The sequence below is a fragment of the Callionymus lyra genome, chromosome 3 (genome assembly GCF_982586985.1).
Source record: "Callionymus lyra chromosome 3, fCalLyr1.hap1.1, whole genome shotgun sequence".
Lineage (NCBI taxonomy): Eukaryota > Metazoa > Chordata > Actinopteri > Syngnathiformes > Callionymidae > Callionymus > Callionymus lyra.
The window spans coordinates 29,180,702-29,198,907 of record NC_141820.1 but is presented as its reverse complement, the minus strand read 5'-3'; the positions used below and the strand labels follow the sequence as shown (position 1 = coordinate 29,198,907).

At 41.5% G+C, this 18,206-nt stretch overlaps 2 protein-coding genes and 1 long non-coding RNA gene across 4 annotated transcripts in view; 1 reads left to right on the top strand and 2 right to left on the bottom strand.

The window, feature by feature from the left end:
- Positions 1 to 1,845: 1,845 nt before the first annotated feature.
- txnipa (thioredoxin interacting protein a) lies at positions 1,846 to 4,017 on the top strand. The gene is made up of 6 exons (XM_087787428.1): positions 1,846 to 2,211; positions 2,273 to 2,348; positions 2,407 to 2,554; positions 2,628 to 2,987; positions 3,062 to 3,358; positions 3,423 to 4,017. Exons 1-6 carry the CDS (start codon positions 1,956 to 1,958, stop codon positions 3,468 to 3,470), a joined length of 1,185 nt encoding a protein of 394 aa, XP_087643554.1. The 5' UTR covers positions 1,846 to 1,955; the 3' UTR covers positions 3,471 to 4,017.
- A 426-nt stretch (positions 4,018 to 4,443) lies between these two features.
- Positions 4,444 to 5,736, bottom strand: LOC148084348 (uncharacterized). Its single transcript, XR_015710760.1, has 2 exons — positions 5,598 to 5,736; positions 4,444 to 4,839 (listed from the first exon to the last, which is right to left on the bottom strand). It is a non-coding gene; the product is annotated as an uncharacterized LOC148084348 (long non-coding RNA).
- Positions 5,737 to 6,346: 610 nt separating this feature from the next.
- The window catches only part of gatad2b (GATA zinc finger domain containing 2B), a 28,748-nt gene continuing 16,888 nt past the window's right edge, over positions 6,347 to 18,206 (bottom strand). The window contains exons 3-11 of one of the 2 annotated variants that reach the window (XM_087787434.1): positions 16,142 to 16,271; positions 15,891 to 16,022; positions 14,236 to 14,364; positions 13,306 to 13,494; positions 12,890 to 13,238; positions 12,373 to 12,575; positions 12,137 to 12,247; positions 11,869 to 12,064; positions 6,347 to 10,561 (exon numbers count right to left, since the gene is read on the bottom strand). In XM_087787434.1, the coding sequence (XP_087643560.1) occupies positions 10,425 to 10,561; positions 11,869 to 12,064; positions 12,137 to 12,247; positions 12,373 to 12,575; positions 12,890 to 13,238; positions 13,306 to 13,494; positions 14,236 to 14,364; positions 15,891 to 16,022; positions 16,142 to 16,271 (1,576 nt within the window). In that variant the 3' untranslated portion in view covers positions 6,347 to 10,424. The remainder of the gene's footprint in view (positions 10,562 to 11,868; positions 12,065 to 12,136; positions 12,248 to 12,372; positions 12,576 to 12,889; positions 13,239 to 13,305; positions 13,495 to 14,235; positions 14,365 to 15,890; positions 16,023 to 16,141; positions 16,272 to 18,206) is intronic. The other variant, XM_087787435.1, reaches the window with a different exon arrangement.

Sequence of the window (18,206 nt, the reverse complement as noted above, 5' to 3'; positions counted from 1 at the left end):
ATTGAACATTTATTTTAATGGAATTTACTGCTGATTGTTAAATTGAGATTCTAAAGTCAAATTCAGAAAAATGAAAACTTTTCTACTGATCTGTTAGTAGATCTGACTGATCAGTCTGTTGGCAAAATTTCATAAAACATGGCAATATATTTAGAGAAGGCATCACTTGTTGAAGGGAGTTCATATATTTTTCTGGAAAGCCTAAAAAGTGAACAAAGTTTCATATTCATAATTGATACTTTTAATTGTGCAGTGAGTAGATATAACTTTATTGATCCCTCAGGAGGTCAGCTTCGGGAAATTGTTATTCCAAATAGCAATACACAGCAATACATGATGATAATTAATGAAAAATAAGAATAAGGACATGAACAAAGTTTCTATGAAAAGAAAGAACAAGATGACACAATCTAAGTTTAAGATAAAGAACATCAAAAACAAATAAAGACAAAGGATACAAAGATTAACATAGAATAGAATTTCATGATACTTTATACTTTAACTCTTGCCACAAAGCCCAGAATTTTGAAGAATCTTATATCACTAGGAATGAACTTTAGACTTTAGACTTTCTTTATTGTCATTGCATAGAAGAACACAGTGAAAAACTGGCAACAAAATGTTGTTGCTTGGCAACCGTTTAAAACACAGCATAGGGTGATAAATATAAATATAAATAAGTTATAAATAGTGAAATATAATATAAACAGAATAAATAAATGTTTGATGAATTAATGAGTCCCTGAGTCTATTAGTGTTGCACCTGGGAAAAAGCATTCGTGCTCCATCTGCTTCTCTGTTCACTGATGACAGTGTTCAGAGGATGACTGTCATCATCCATGATGGACAGTAGTTTGTCCAGTGATCTCCTCTCAGCAACTGTCACCCGTAAGTCCAGCTTCATGCCAACCACAGAACCAGCCCTCCTGATCAATCTGTCCAACCTGTTGACACTCCTCTTGGACACATTTCCACCCCAACACACCACAGCATAGAACAGGACACTGGCCACCACAGACTGGTAGAACATGCAGAGGAGCTTCTTGCAGATGTTAAATGATCAGAGCCTCCTCAGAAAGTACAGTCTACTCTGAACTTTCTTATAGACATGGTCTGTGTTGCAGGACCAGTTTACTGTCCAGCCACACACCGAGATACTTATAGTTGTCAACTATCTCCACCTTGTCACCTCTGATGGACACTGGACGTGGTTTTGTCCTGGACCTCCCGAAGTCCAAGACCAGCTCCTTGGTCTTTGAGGTGTTCAGCTGCAAGTGGTTCCTCTCAGTGTACATATGTACACTGTATACAGAGTACAGTGTACTTATCAATGGGGATCAATAAAGTTTGTCATATATATCAATGAGAAGATACTATTTTTTTTTCTGATTTCCATCAAAAGTTTACAAATTCAGTAACACCGTCTGTGATAACAACAAAAACATTAAATATGAATGTGTTTTTATTGAGTTAAAGTTACAAATAAAAGGCGTTTTAAATTGATGCTAGCTGACTAAATGGAATAAAAATATTTATTATTATATTCATATATATATTAACGTCAAACAACTGCCATTATTGTACTTAAAAACATCAAATAAATATTCTAAATATACCGTTTCCGGTTTCACAGCGCCATGTTGTTTAAGGAGTCGCACACACGGAGCACGCGCTATCCTTTCTTCAGCATGCGGTGTTCACGCGCCTTCCTCGGCCGCTGATTGGCTGCAGCTCCACATAAACATTGTTCCTCCACCAACTGCACTGCTGAACACGCACCCAGCCACGCTGCTCGTCCTGGCCTCTGATTGGTCACATTGCCTCGCCATATAAAAACCTGACCGAGTGACTTGTTTACAAGTGAAGTTCAGTGAAAGAGTAGCAGTCAATAATCGAAGCTGTTTTTCTTTTTCTTTCTATTTCAATCAATTTCCAGTCATTCTCGGGTCAAAGTCATGGTAGCCATGGCCAAGAGACTGAAACACTTTCAGATCGTTTTCGCGGATCCATGCAAGACCTTCTACTGCGGAGGGGACCTGGTGTCCGGACGAGTGGAGGTGGAAGTGAACGAGTTGACTCGCGTGTCCGCCGTGAAGCTGCTGGGCCTGGGGAACGCTAAAGTACAGTACGCTAAAGGCAAACAGAAGTGTCGCCAGGAGGCCGAGTACCTGCGCCACGAAGAAGTCCTGCGCCTGGACGACCAACCCTCAGGTACGTCGGTGACACCTCGTCGCTAAAGTGTTCGTTAATTCAACGTTATCTTTCATTCTAGACTCTGACGGATCCGTCATATTGAGACCTGGCAACAAGTACGAGTACAGTTTCGTGTTCGAGCTCCCCGAGCAAGGGTAAGTGTGTGGACATGATGTGATGTTGGGGAAGATGTTAACTGTGACAACCCAACAGGAAGCTGGTTTCGTCATACAAGGGGAAGTTTGGCTACGTACAGTATTATGTGAAAGCCCAGATACTGAGGCCCCAGCACCAGGTGACGGAGTGTAAGAAGTCTTTCGAGGTGGAGGAACCCCTGGACGTGAACACCCCAGATCTACTCGTGAGTTTCATTCAAATCTGACGTAAATCCTTCACCGTCGTCCCATCTCCAACCTTCTTCCTTGTCTCTTCAGTGCCCAACAGGTGGAATGAAGGAGAAGAAGGTCACCTGTTTGTTCATCCCTGACGGACAGGTGTCGCTCAACGCCAAGATCGACCGCCGTGGCTTCTGCGAAGGCGAAGACATCTGCATCAACGCCAAGTTCGAGAATACGTGCTCCCGGATCGTGGTCCCTAAAGCCGCCATCATCGCCAAACACACGTATCAAGCCAACGGGCGAACGAAGATGTTCCGCCAGAAGCTGTCGTCGGTGAGGGGGAACCACATCATCTCCGGGATGTGCGACGCCTGGCAGGGGAAGTCCATCCGAGTGCCCAAGATCAAACCCTCCATGCTGGGCTGCAACATCATCCGAGTGGAGTACGCTCTCATGGTGAGTCCCCATCAACGAGTGCTGTTCTTCTAGAGGAAAGATCTCAATTAAAACCTTTTTGTTGTGACATCCAGATCTATGTACACATCCCTGGGAGTGAGAAACTGATCCTGGAGCTGCCGCTGGTCATAGGAACATCTGGTCTGGGCAGCCGCAGCAACAGTGTGAGCAGCACCGAGGGGTCCATCAGCAGCTCCTCCTGGGTGTCCCTGAGGGTGCCCTCAGAACCTCCCAGCTACTGCGACAGTGCACGCGACTGCCGCCTCGACCAGCCGCTCACGCCGCTGCTGGATGACTTCGACGGAGACGACAGCCCCATTTTCATGAACTCTTCGACGTTCCAGTTCCCGTCGCCGCCTTCATACACAGAGGTGAGAGGTCTGATGTCTGATGACGTCTGAACCGTCGGTCTGACCCAAGTGTTGTGTGTTTCAGTCTGAAGAGGAGTTCGGCAACACTGCACGCATGCTGCCCGTCTGCTAGACACCACGTGTCCTTCACTATCTCCCGCTGCCATGGGTTTGGAGCGCTAATCTGCTGGTGGAAGAACTGGCCAATCTTCTTCCGTTTGGACGCTGTATAGTGGGTCTGGAGATCCAGCAGCACACGAGTCTTCCAGGGACTTGCTGAGTTCGACTGTCCTAGCTATGACGGTGTTGCCAGCCTGCAGGGACGTCTCTTCTTCTGTGGACTTATGACATTCCGGGAACTCCCTTCTGAGAAGTTCTGCTCTGGAATGTGGTCCAGTTCTGTTCCACTGATGCTGATGAAACAAAGATAACATGTGTATGTTTCCTGCATGTGTACGTGTCTGAAACACGGCCATGTCTTCTTTCAGTCTTCGAGCTGCGGTGACTCTGCTTGTGCTGGAGGAGAAACTTGTGCAAGATCTCTGAAGATCTAGAGTGGTGTGCACATTAATATATCTGAGTGATGCAAAATGTTTGCCTTGTATTCCAGAGTATTTTTGTATGGAACCCAATATTTTTTGTACAAAATGGCACTTAATAAAGCACTCATATGACCTGTTTATTCTTGACCTGGCTGTTCACTCTTGCTACAGCACACGAAGATTGTTACTCAACAGGAAACCTACAATATGTTGGGAAAACCAAATTAACTTTCAAGATTTAAACAATGATTTCTCCGGATGGGAAACAAAAACCAAACCAAATGAGCTGGTTATTGAAATCTATATTAAGAAAGCCCTGTGTGGACATATTCCTGCGCTACATTCCTTTGACATGATGGCGATGATCTGAAAGAAGACATGAGTTCTGCACCTTCAGCAGCTTCTCTAGAATCAACGTTCTCACAGCTTTACTATAATAAGGATGAAAGAAATCCATAAACTGTTAACTGTTTGATAGTGATTACTTTTGAGGAGAGTAGGCGTGTTTGTGAGCTAGCATTCTTTTATATTCAACATAAATCCCCTTAAAAACCAACAAAAGTGAAATATATATATTTATTTTAAGGTTTCAGGTGAAAGAATATAATTCGGGGAAGGTGATTTCCCAGAAGTGTCGAGCGAGAGTGTACATGCAGGGCAAGGATTTCTAATGTGGGTGAAAGGTGGCGTGAGTCGTCTCCAAAACAGGCAGCAGGAACTTGGAGAGCGTCTGATATGTTGGCAGCAACATGGAGCACGACTCGCTCACGCTCCAGAAAGGCTCTTTCATTGGCTGAGCTGGAGCTTCACGAGCTCCTGCATCCTATCGCCAGACTTTCTGTTATGACTCACCTGCTGTTTACTCACTGAGTCGGGGCTTGTCCCTGACAGAGTACTGAGGATAATACAGCAGCTGCTTTGTAATGTGTCTGAGCCTCACCCCTCATGACCTAGTATAGACTGAAAGACAATTGAAGTAAATGAAATGCATCATTAATCATTAACATTCACTTAAAACTATGGATGATGTGTTTTGCAAAACAAAATGATGGAGATGTAATATTAAAGACTTTTCAGGAGACTGAAATTACAAGAAAAATAAAATAAATAAATATATATATATATATAACCTATAGTGTAGTTCAGTACTAGCAAAACAAAAGTCATTATAATAGATCAACTGTTATGACACTTCGAAATGAGGTGTTCTTGTTATTCATTTAACACATTTGAGGGTTATATTTTAAAACCGTTGAAATAACTTTTGGGAAAAACTGGGAGATGAGGTTATTGGGGGAGGCATGCACATTTACAGTGCTTTCTCCATTTTCTAAATGTTATATAATACACTTGATGGAGTCTACTGACTCCTTCAAGAAACATCTTAAGACGTTTTTATTTGTTCAGGCTTTTTCTGGGACTCCTGTTGTGTTATCAGTTTATCTTGCCCTTTAAAGTATATACTTTATTGAGTATTGTTTTGATTGTTTAAGCGCTTTGTGACCCTGGTCTGGAAAAGCGCTATATAAATAAAAAATACTTACTTACTTACAAGGTAACATCATAACAAGAAAAGGTTAACTATAATAAAAAAGGTTTTACTTTATTTTGTTTAAATGAAACTTAACATTTTAAAACATACGGACTAGGCCTAAAAAAAGGTCAACAGGTCAAAGGGTCTTCTCATAAAGGAAGTTGTGAGTTAAGGGCACCTTCACCTGAAGTACGTGGAACTGGTCTGTTGCGAAACCTCACATCTGCTCCACTTTATGTTCCTCTTTGTGCTCCAAGTGTTTTTGTCTCACTTCAGTCGGAACTGTTTGTCCCGGTGGCTTGTTATTGTTTGTGACGTCACTTCATTTTTTCACTTTTCCAGTCTCGAGTTCAGACTCGAGTCACATGACTGACATCACTTCCTTATCAGAAGCTCGCGGTTACACCTTGTTTTTCTAGGTCGAATCTGAAAATCTGTCACATTTTCTTTTTTACATTAAATTCTTTCAAATAAACAATTTAAAAATGGAACGGAAGCTATTAAACCACTAACTCGTAGTTCAGTTTAAAACAATAAATCATTGAATTTGCTTTTAGGAATAAACAGGTAAACATCGAAACAGGTTAATCTACCAACAAAGTCAAATCACATTTTAAACGATTTAATAAATAATAATAGTGTGCATTTAAACGTTCGTACTTTTGTGTCAATTCTAAATACAGTTTCGGATCATTTACGCTTCAACACGTTTGATTTTTGGGGACTTAAATCTTTTCTCTTCCAAATATACACGAGCTTCCCTCGTTGAATTATGTAACGTCTTGTTTTTCAACCTTGATGGACGTGTTTCCAAAGCTCTGTTCACTTCAACACCTGCGATATCTGAGCCTCTCAAGGACGAACACAGACCCCAGACCAGAGACTCCCCTCGCCCCTGCTGGTGAAGAACACAAACTGCACCCGGAGTCAAAAGCCTTGGAAGCAAATAGTTTGAACCTTTATTAAACATAGCTTGCAAGATAAATATTACAAAGTTATTTCCTCCAAAATTAGCTTGTTTTTTTTTTCTTCTCAATCAATGCATAATCTTCGATGAAGTGGCAGTATTCAAACAGCTTTTATTGAACCGGTAAATATCGAGGATGTGCAAAAGGTCGGGTTCGACATAAGCCAAAGGAAAGCAAGGACATGAAATGCTTTTTCTTCAAATTAATGGCCATTTTCAATGAATTTGCGGTGAGATTTTTGCTGGTGTCGGCAGGAAAAGTCTACATGGACTCAGTCACACTTGTTTGGTCGATTCCCAATTCTCCTTGGTCGAGCTGCCTCAAGGTCAGCGCTCACGATGGGGAAACATCTGCATCTCAGTACTCAGTAAAAAGTAGGTTTGCAGTTTTAAACAATCACAATAGTTGCATCTTTGACGGCTTTGATAAGACTCAGGATCAGATCTTTACTCCGGCAAACTTCCAACGGTTTGGAATTCCCTGATGAATCCAAGTTTGAATAACGGTTTAAATATCGAATCAAGTGCGAGATGAATGAAACCCTCGTTTAAGGGACGCTGTTCCCTTACCATTGAAACTTCACTATGGCCAACATTTTGGTAATATGCTAACATTAGTTAGCTTAGTTTAACTTTCTCAATTATATCCCATAACACAGTGACTGTGCCAGGTCGTTTCTTGGCAAAAACTTCATGGCCAGCGTAGCCAAATAGTTGTTTTTTGAAATCCATCATAGACGGTTGATGAAAACCGTTTGGACATTCAGACCTTCATATATTGAATTTGCCTAAAGTTTGAACGTGGCCTTCCCAAGGTCACTGTGTCAGTCCAACCCGGGGTCGGTCCCTCGGTTCCATCTTTCAATCCTAGTTCCAGTAAAAACCATGGTACTGAACACGAGCAGTAAATAAGATTGTTTTAGCTTTTGAACTGACCAAACCCATCGACTAGGGTTCCCTCGTGGAGGATCTGGAGTCCAAAGATATCCAAACGTCTACAGTGGGGTGTCGACTCACATCCCGGGTCAAACACTGAAACAAGAAGAAAATCTGTACGGATAACTTTTCACTTCTTGCTAGTATATCTTCTCTAAACCACGGCTCTCCACTGAAACACAGCCATATATAGAAGAAAGATTCTCTAAATAAAATTGTGGTAACTGCATGTTGGAATCTTAAAATTATATTTGCGAGCTAACAAATATTTGTCTACAGCAGCTGTACTGAATATTTTCCCAAAGCTGAGTCAGCGATCCTGGCATGAGTTACGGGTCTTTTTTTTTTCTTTTTTTTTAGCCATCAAACAAGTCGGAATCCTCACTTCCAGGGACAAAAGGAACTCGACATTCCCAGCAGCGGCAGCCGGAGTGTGTATGCGTGTGCTGCCATGGTAACCGGTCGTCCAGTGAAAGTGAATGAACTGTATCCGCGTCAATACTTGCAACCGTTGAAACATAAATATTTATGAGTGTTTGTGTCTGCAGTGAAATATTGGGACATCAACCTCCTGACCAGGTCTGGATCAGTGAGCACTTTTCTGCGAACCCTCCAGTCCAAAAGTGAAGAGCATCAAAGGGAGCATCATTTAGAGGCCAGAACGGAACCCGAGAGAAAAAAAAAAAAAAAAATCCCAAACATTTTGCACATTTGTTACACAATTAATACACAGTGTTCACAAAACGAAATGACAAGCTTCACAATATTCATGGCTTTTGTTTGCTTTTCTACACAATATACAACCATTTGATGTCTTTTTTTGTCAGAACAAGGAGGAAAATAATGTACATTGAGCTAAAACCTGGAAAAGATTTACTTCAGTATTTCTTCTTTAGCTTTTTTTTTTTTATACTGTGAGTTTTTTTTTCTCCAAGAATTTTAGGAAACTGGGTTGTAAAAGTGCTCGTGAAGGCTCAGAGAGGCCGAAGCTACGGCGAGCGTTTGAAACTGGAGCAGCTCAAGAACCTTTTCTGCTCCGCAGCCAGATTTAGAAGCGGCACTCTTCACTTGTTCCAGGACCTTAAAGACTCATCGGAGACTCCTGCTGATGACTTCAAGACCACGGTGAACTTGAACTCCATGTGCAAAAACATGTACTTGTAGAAGGAAATCCTCAGAAGATGTGCAAGTGTTCTGGATTAAAACAATTTGCTGATGAATCATGGCAACATCTAGGTAGTGGAGCGACTCGTTTGATGAGGTGAAGAACGAGTGATCCACACCAGGTGGTTCAGTCGCTCACATATATTTTGTTACTATTTTAGGACAGCCTGCATCTTTGACTGAGCTGCACAAGTATGTTCTGACGTGTGGTCGAAGGTATCCATCTTTCAACCAAGATAGGAGCATCACATTTGCTCATGATGACCTTGATCAACCCATCAATGCACTTAGTGTCATTATTTCATGATGAATGTGAAGCAAAAATAAGAATATTTTGTTTGTCAGCTAGAAACTGAATGAGATAATAACAATGAGTCATTATTTTGTTGTGACTGGTTCTAAACATGTTTTTAGGTGCAGCTTGTATCTGGTAAAGCTGTCGACATGTAATGCAGAATACCTGGAACATGATCCAGATCAGTGTTTCTCAGCTGGGGGTCAGAACCAACAAGTGGGTCACGAAGACTTAATCTTTTTGCACAGGCAAACCCCCCAATGTTATTTTCTCTCATTTTGAAGCACTTAAAAGTATTATAAAATAGTGATAATTTTTTAGAATAAGATGCTTCTCTCCTTAATTGAAACAACATTCCAGACCAATAGAGCAACAATCTTAGCAGCATCAGTCAGTGCTAAACATAGAAGACCTTATTTGCATTTAACCTTAAGTTCTTACTTTATATTGTATATCTCAGCTTCAAACTACTTGCTTTGCTTTATACAAACTTAAAGAAAGTATTGCATATCTTGATGTCATGATGTCCATCTGAAGTACAATCGATCATCTATGTTGAGGTGCGTTGGAGGTCAGAAGTTCACCGCTGTCTTGATGGAATGCTCAGCACAAGACTGACGGACGAGTCATTAACCCTGGACCACAATATTTGTAAGGTCAGCCTGACTCGAGCATCCATGCGTCGGATGTTGGTCTTCATTGCACCGTCGATTAAAATTCTTTTTTTTTTCTTTTTTTTCCAAAAACCAAGTGATTCCGTTGAGCAGAAAAAAGAAAACCATCATATCAACCGTGACCCGCCGCTACCCGTCACTGAGGTGACCTTCAGTGGGCTGGAGAAAAGTAACAATACTGGAGCCATCAGTTACAGGTAGCAGCACGACCTCCCAGACTTCACACCAATTGTCTTTTTTCCCAAGTGGAAATACGCAAAGTGCTCCATAATGATTGACGCTAGTCTCTTAGCTAGCGGGTTCTCCCACACATTTTGTACAGTTCCTAGCTTTGCTGATCATTATCGTCTCCTGACGACGACACCTTTCAGGCTCTTCATGAGGAGACGCTGCAAAAATAAAATTACATTGAAAACCCCTGTTACAAAAAAGGCGGGGTTGGGGGAGGCGGGTCGATCAGAAAATAGAAGAAGATAATGGACCCAGATCTCCGGGTTTGTACGTACAGAGTCGGCGGCGCTTGCACCTCCAGACCAGAGTCACTTTGTGTGAAGATAAGAAAGAGGAGGGGAGTACGAGTCTGTGCATACTGGTGTGCCAGGGGAGGAGAGTTGGGGGTCATCCTCTGGAGAAGCCACTGCCTCCATCAGTCACGGGGACCCCTGGCGTTCACTTCCGGGTTCTCTTGTAGAGCAGGACATGTGACCTCCCATAATAATGACGAGATGATACTAAAGGTGCGACCCATCCACCCTCTGAGAGAAAAAAAAAAAAGAATTCGAAGGGTGGGTTTAAGCAACTGAAGTAAAAGAAGGGAGCAGCAGAACTGCTGTAAAGCTGGACCACAGGAACTGAAGAAACGTTTGAGTGTCTTGGGTGTGGTTGAAGGGTCTGCACAAGGACAGGCACTGCATGCGATGGTGGAGGGGGGCCAGCTGATCCAGGACTGCATCAGTGGGAGGTGGAGGGTCGGCCCTATTTCTGCCCAGTGATGGACTGAGATATGGATCGAGGCGGGATCATGTCTAACAGATATTCTCTTTGCCGGTCCGCTAAGCTGGAGCTCTTGTGGCCTCCGACGGCTGCCGGGTTCAGATAGGCGATGTTCAACCCTGCGGATGCAAAGACAAGTGTCAACACACGGCTCAGTTCCATCTTTGTGTTCCACTGATCTTCTGGATCACTGAGAGGTTTTTAAATCAAGCTCTAAATAAGGCCCACAAATATGAGAATACGACACTGCATTAAGCCCTTTGGTCATCGTATGGGTTCAAGAGTCACAGCAGCAGGACTGAAGACCACACTTGCATTGTGCACCTTCTCTTAGTCTACTGATCATCGGTGTTGAAATGCAAGCAGCAGCGCCACCTACTGCCCACATTCGAAACAGCAACATGGTTGACGAGCAACAAAATAAAGATAATACATATATGTCAGAGTGGGGGTGACATTAAAAGATTTGGTTTGAATGAAAGTATCATAAACTCATTTTTAAAAAAAAGAACTTGTTTTCAGGGAAAAGATGGACATTTTTAGGCTTAAGCAAGATTTGTTTGTGGACGAGCCATGTCATCATAGCATTGGTAAATGGAGTTATTTGAATTTATGACACCCTTTACCAGAATATCTGTTTTTCTGTATTCACAAGACTAGGACTAAACAATTTGGGGAAAAATAATCAAATTACGTTTAAAAAAAAATCAAAAAAAAATCAATCTTTTATTCTGTACGCAATTTTCGTTTGGACATACTAACAAAGTCACTGTCTGAACAACATGTTTAATAGAACCAACATACTGTACATCTCTCTTTCCATGTAGGCCAGGCCTGCATATTATGATGAAATGTGATTAATTGATTTAAATAAAGTATCTTTATTTAACTTTTGAAGCGCAAAAATGAAAACATGAAACTGCACAGCACACCTTGGGTAGAAAATATAACAAATTATTTTAAATATAATTAAAAAATATTTATTTTCTTCACTTTTTAAGTGCAAACTCTGCAGTGCAGATTTGAGAATTTCATTCTATTAAATAGCGACATCGATATCGATTTCCATTTTAAAAGATTCTTCAGCCTTACATGAGATGAAACGATCCCTTACATAACGAAAGAGTCGTTTCTATACACGACATCTTCGCCGTAAATTCAGACGTGTGATTGTTTGGTGGAGTAAGAGCTGCTGTGAAGGTGCAGACGTTCTCACGTCAAGTTAGTTTTACATTAATCTTAAACATTAAGTCTGAATGAATTATGTTTACACAGTGCTTATAAATAAGGCCCCAGGTTTGTGTGCGAGTGTGTATCTGGACTTTTTCACCGTGTTGTCTCCCTTGCTGAGCACACACACACAAACACAAATGAATTTAACAGCCAATGAAATGGCTCATTAAAGGAGGACCTGCTGATAAGCTACCTGGGATGTTGTAAATCTGGCGACGGCTGTCGTGCTGCATTCTATTGCTGCCTCCACCGCCACCACAGTGCTTGGCGCTGCTCATTCCCATGAGGCTGCTGGCCACCGACAGCTGTGAGGCCTGGGCAAAGTTGGACAAGACCCCTCTGGCAGAGTTTGACAGGCTTCTCTGCATCGAGGCCTGGGGCTGAGGTGCCTGGAATGAAGACATCCCATGGTCACCAGTGTGGTCAAGAGACGCAGAAGGAGCGTGGCAACAAGCTCATACCTGACGCAGGGCGTGATGTCGGAGCATGGAGTCCGTCTTGGAGGCGTTGGGGCCAGTAGGGGCCGAGCTGGGGGTGAGTGCTGCCTGCTGCTGCAGCCGCTGCTCGATCTCCTGCAGGGATGCAAACGCAAAGGATTTACAAGCGACATTCATCATCTACTTCAGCTTAATTGAGAAATAAGGGACACATTCAGGACACGGAAGCAACAGAGGGAGGAGAAGCAGGAGATGCTGACCTGCTCCTGCTGCAGGGCCTTCACGAAGGCATTTTTCAGCCGGTTGGTGTGTTCCGCCTTCAGAGCCTTCTTCTGATTGGATGTCATGCACTGCTCACACAGGATGCGACCGGCCTTCTCCTGCTTCCAGTGCGGAGTGAAATCTGTCTGGCATTGGGCGCAGAAGAACGGCTCCATGCGGTTCAGCGTCCCTCTGAGTTTACCTGACGGAAACAAAGTATACAGTGAGAGCCGATCCTGGACACAGCATTAACATAGATTAAGTTAACTATATCATGCTGTTGGACTCTGGGTGTATGGGTGGAATGATGGAGTGTCTCAGGTTTGCTCAATTCTTGCTATGCCGTATATACTGTGTGTGTGTGTGTGTGTGTGTGTGTGTGTGTGTGTGTGTGTGTGTATATATACACATTACAGACTATTAAAGATTATTTGAAAATATGATTGTATCTTTTACGTACAACAAAATTATATTAAAAATGATCCGTTTAAAAAGAGAAATGGACTCTATACCAACCTTGACTGTCGAGCACGCTCTGGACCACCTCCTCCAGACCCACCATGTAGATGAACTCGCTGTTGGCAGCGGAGGGCAGGAAGTGAAGGAGTGGGGCAGGGGGTTTGGGAGGGGGGATCTCTAGAAGGGTCTTCTCTAACTGCTTTCTGAGGGCGAGTTTGGCTGCAGCCTGGCTGCTGGCCTGGTCGGCCATGGAGCTCACACCCCCACTGATCGAGCTGGACATGGTTGACGGGCTCGCGGCTCCGCCCAGACCTCCTCCTGCTGAGGCCGCGGCCTGCATGTGGGCCAGGTTCATGTAGATGGCACTGGAGCTGGAGCGCTGGGACACTCCCACCTGCTGACTGGCCTGTGAAGCGCAGAGAGCGAGTCGTTATTGTCCGACTCCATAACACAGCCTGACCCTCGTCTCTCACCTGTTGGTAGCTGACCGGTGTGCCCATGCTGGTGGACCGAGACATGCTGGGTTTGTTGGAGAGCCGCTGGGCCTGTAGCTGAGCCGGGTTTGGCGCTATTACCCGCTGTGACATGAGCATAGGAGGCAGGTTTGCATTGGCTGCCGACCTGATGACCGTGTGACCCTGCGGTGATTCAAAAAAGAGCATCTGGTGACACAAGAGTTACAGTCAAGATTCTGCAGCATTCATTTGACATCTTAAGAGGACGAGAAAGAGAACAGAGTTAAACGCCTTGTTAAGATATCCTTGGCCTTTTTTTCAGAGCAGAATCAAATATTTTCAGCTGCAGTAAAAAAAACCATTAAGGATTATTAACTTCATAAATCTATTGACGCTCGACCAGTGTCATGGCGTAGTTACACGAAGAAGCACTAGAGGGCAGCAGCAGCCTGTAAAACCCACATATCATCCGCCTTGTAAACGAAAATATTCAATTCAAAGCATGAAAATGAAATGGAAGATCAGTCTGACGCTATAAGGCAAGAAACAATAAAACTCAGAAGCTTATCTCATTAAAATCACTTCTTTTATAGTTGGGGTTCATAGCTTTGTTTTGAAAGTGTTGTATAGCGCAAGTATAAAAATTGATTTTAACAAAAAACATTTGTATTTTAACACATCAATATTCACTTCACCAAATCTTCACCCTGCTACGTCTATATCAGTTAATCTGTCAAAGACATATCAGCTTCTAACAGCCTGTAGATCTGTACATGAGTATGAACGTTCACACTTAAATTTAATAAAAATACGTAATACATGTTTTGTTTTTTTTAAGTATACAGTTAACTTCTTCCCCCTGCCAAGAACGCTTTGTTATTGCCGTCACTATCACTCGGATTAGTTTTAAAAAGGGACATTTGTCAGAATGAAACACAAAAAACATACCTGTGAAGTGCGAAGGTTCTGGGGTTCTTGGCTGTGTGAGCCGGGCCGCACCGGCATCTTCCCGAGGCTAGATGAGCTATGAAGGCCAGAGGGCTGCACTGACATTGTGGAGCCTTGGACCATTGGAACCTGCACGTAATACCACACATGAGTATTTTGATGGCTGGAGTTGATTTAAAATCCCCGAATAAGTAACAGCAAATGTGAATCAAATAGATGTTATGATCAACAATAACATTCTGTGTCAATTAATACCAACTTGAATTAACATTTTTATACCATCTTGAAAGTGCCCTATTTTTGGTTTTGTACCGAAATATAAACTTTTGACATGAGGGCTGATAGCAATAAAATAAGGCCTCTCTGACACACTTAAAGGGTGGGATGTCTGGCAGAGTTGCGATAATATCTGTTTCTGTATCTCAACCCTGGCATGAAACAGAAAAATTCAACATGTTCTTCTGTGCAAATACTTTATCAGAAGCAGATTTAGGTCAAGTCTGTTTGGATCTGTTTGGAAAAAAAAAAAAAAAAAAAAAAAAAAAAAAAATCTCACCTCAGGTTTTGTTCTTTGTATGACACAAAAAAATAAGATAAAAAGTTGTCCACGATAGGAAGGAGTTAACATTTCTAACTGATTTATGGAGGCATGTTTTTATGTAGACGTGATCGAAGTCACAACAAATTATGAAAATAATATCTGGGTAAGTCAAAAGTTATTTTACAACAGCTGTTAGTAGTGCTGCATTAATATGCGCTCAGTGGTACATACAGAAGTGTCACGTGACAATCATGAACTCCCACAGTCCAGAATTTAAAACGGTGTGCACGAACAATAGACTTATCTACTTCTTATTGAACATACATCAATTCCTTTGTGCAAAACTGCAGGGAAGATTCATTGATCAAAATGTAGATTTTTTTTTAAATTTTAATTGTATTTACCTACTCGTCAGTGCTAAATCTTATTCTCGTGACTATTTGTACCAGATTGAATATACGTTTTTTTTTCTCACTGTCCTGCATTTACTTCATCTATAAAAGTCAACAACATTTTTTACTATTTGACAGCCAGATTGTGCTCTGGAAAGAAGATGCGATTATATTGGGAAGTGTTTTTTTGCTGTGGCTGCCACTCCGGCACAGAGAGTGGTGAATGCTTCATAAGACTTTTAGATCCTGATGGAATTCGAGACCCCACCAATACTGTATTATACGTCCTGTGTCCCATTATAAACATTTCCAGTAAGTCTTATTGAAACCCATTGATCCAGTTTAGAGTTTCTTTCTACTAAACATACTGACATATGCCTATTGTGTTTGTCTTATGTGTCCTGGCCTTTTATAGTAAATAGTTTTAACTGTGTATTGTTTTTGATTGTTAAAGGGCTTTGTGACCCTGGTCTAGAAAGGCACTTTACAAATAATTACTATAACTTACTTATCTTAATAAACTCTTTGACAGAGGAAATACAACAAAAAGAAGTCCTCCAAATTTAACTCAAAATAAAAATCTGTAATAGTTGGCAATAACAAATCATGTAGCATCAACTGACAATGGCCAGGTATGTGACCAAAAGTGAAGGTTACAATCGTTAATCGGCTGCAGTTTTATTGCTAGGATGAAATTTGAAATCAATAGTGACATCACCAACCTTCTGGACCACATTCTCCTTCTGCAGCTGACTCTGTCTGAGCTTCTTGAGCAACACAAGTCGTGCCTCCTCCAGACGCAGCTCCTCTCTCAGAGCTTTAATCATCTGTTGCCTCTCCTCGCCGGTCTTACCCTAGAACAAACGCACAGAAACTGTTGATTTCCACTAGATCTTGGTCAAAATTCTTGAAGCCCCAACATTTAATTTAATAAAGACATCGTCTCACGGGAGGGATGTGGTTGATATCTTACCTTCAAGATGTCCAAGTTCATGCTGTGCAGACGCTCTTCTGAGCGCGGGGTGGTTCTAGGACTAGATGCCTCGTTGTCTGACAGAATGATGACATCTGGTGATGGAGTTTGACGATCATGATCCGTTTCACTAGATGGACAAAACACACATTTTAGTTAACCTAGCATCGTAAACAAAACAAAATCTTGTAAATGAATATTCATTGTGTGTGGTGACATCATTTATTTTGCATCCCAGGATGTAAAATATTAAATAAATCAATAAAAAAACTCAGATCTCCATTTTCCTCTTTGAGCATTACCTACTTACTCTCTCCACCATTTCCATATGTTGCACTTGTGTAACTGCTTGAAGGTTAACATACAAATCAGGAGAATAATTTTTTTTTAGTGGCATAAAACTAATGATAACTTACTGACGATAACCTCATGATAAGCTACTTCCAGCTCATGTAGAAAAGAAGCAAGAACATCTTAAATATACAGCTTGGAAAAGTTGCGCACATCATATTATGACTATTGTACTGCAGTGTGATATATTAACCAGAAACAAACCATTACAGTGAGTTATGAAGGCACAAAAACAAACACTGGATGTGAGAAACAAGTCAAATGGTTTTCGGTTAAATATCTTAGGTACTACATGGATACATATTAAAGTGAAAATATATAAATGATGCATATTAAAAGTTATAAAAATGCATAGAATGGCCAGTAGTACACTTTGACCATCTTTCTTAAATCTACATTTAACCAGAATATAATGTTGCTATTTGTATATTCTTGGTCTTCAGTGGTCATCTGCAAATAATAAATATGGTCTTAAGGACAAAACCTATGAAGAGATGAACCTGAGATTATTATGCCTGTAAGTAGAGAAGGTCTAGGAGTTCATACTTATCTATATTGATGTCTGTGTGAGTGTTTGGATGGGAAGTAACCGATCACGAGAAGGTCAGGTGAATTTCTAATTGAAAGTTTTTAGAAGTGAGAATCCCCGCCAAACTCAAAAGCCTTCTATGAAGAGTTAAATTTGCTTTGACCTGCAAAGCCGTACAAAACCTGCATTAGAAACTAGGGTACCTGCTTGAAGGTGTCCAGATAGCAGACCAAAATGAAGACACTCTCCTTACAACATACACTTCACCACTTCCTACAATCTAAACTGTTCCCCAATGTCTTCCATCTAAAGCTGCCCGAGACGTCTTTATGGAAGACAATGAGTTGGAGGAAATGAAAGTGTATGTTAATATTTATTTTTTATATTTATTTATCTTACAATATTTGACATGCATATTTAAAATAATTGTAAAGTTTCTGAGGTTCCTCAATCTAAACAGCATTGAACTTGATCTTTGAATTTCTGCTGTACAATTGGAGCATATTCACCATACTCATGACCCAAGAAGAGTTACATGGTCTACTCAGTCCAATAATGCTCGACTACTGCAGATTTAAAGTGTCTCGAATGAGAAGAAAAATAATGTACTGCATGCAAAGGATCAGTAAAAAATCATCAGAGACACTGCAGCCATGCAGCTGAGAATGTTAAGACAATGGAAAGTTACAGCATTGTAGTTAAAAGCTCCTTGTAAGTGCTGCAGCAGCCATCGAGACGGAGAAGACCACCTTATCTTGTTGAAGGGGACATAGGTGCTGACTCAGCAAAACAATTCTGCAGCCACAAAATCAAAACAAACCCAGACTGCCTGTACATAACCGTGACCAGGAGAGTATCAACACAGTGCTTCCGTTTTGTGAGAGTACCGACTACTATCTAGTACAGGTGTGGACAGTAGTTGAAAAGGTTGTGGTTCATTAGGTCTTATAAGATGTGCTGGGGGTCCCCTACTTTCATAGCTTGCATTGAACATTTACCATAACCATCCTATAGTTCCCTTTCAAACATTTAAATAAGCATTTCAAAGAGACAATCTTCTTAACGTTAAGGCATCATTTTGGACTTCAGTACACCAATAAACCATCAAGTCTGAATTCAGCTATATAATTCTGAGCCACAGCCCTTCTTACCTGTATTTTGAGATTTAATTTGAATTGTAATGTT

Coding starts and splice junctions, on each gene's coding strand:
- txnipa (XM_087787428.1), top strand. CDS start 1,956: ATGGTAGCCATGGCCAAGAGACTGAAACACTTTCAGATCGTTTTCGCG. Junction 2,555..2,627: donor TGAACACCCCAGATCTACTC/GTGAGTTTCATT, acceptor TTGTCTCTTCAG/TGCCCAACAGGTGGAATGAA. Junction 3,359..3,422: donor CGCCGCCTTCATACACAGAG/GTGAGAGGTCTG, acceptor TGTGTGTTTCAG/TCTGAAGAGGAGTTCGGCAA.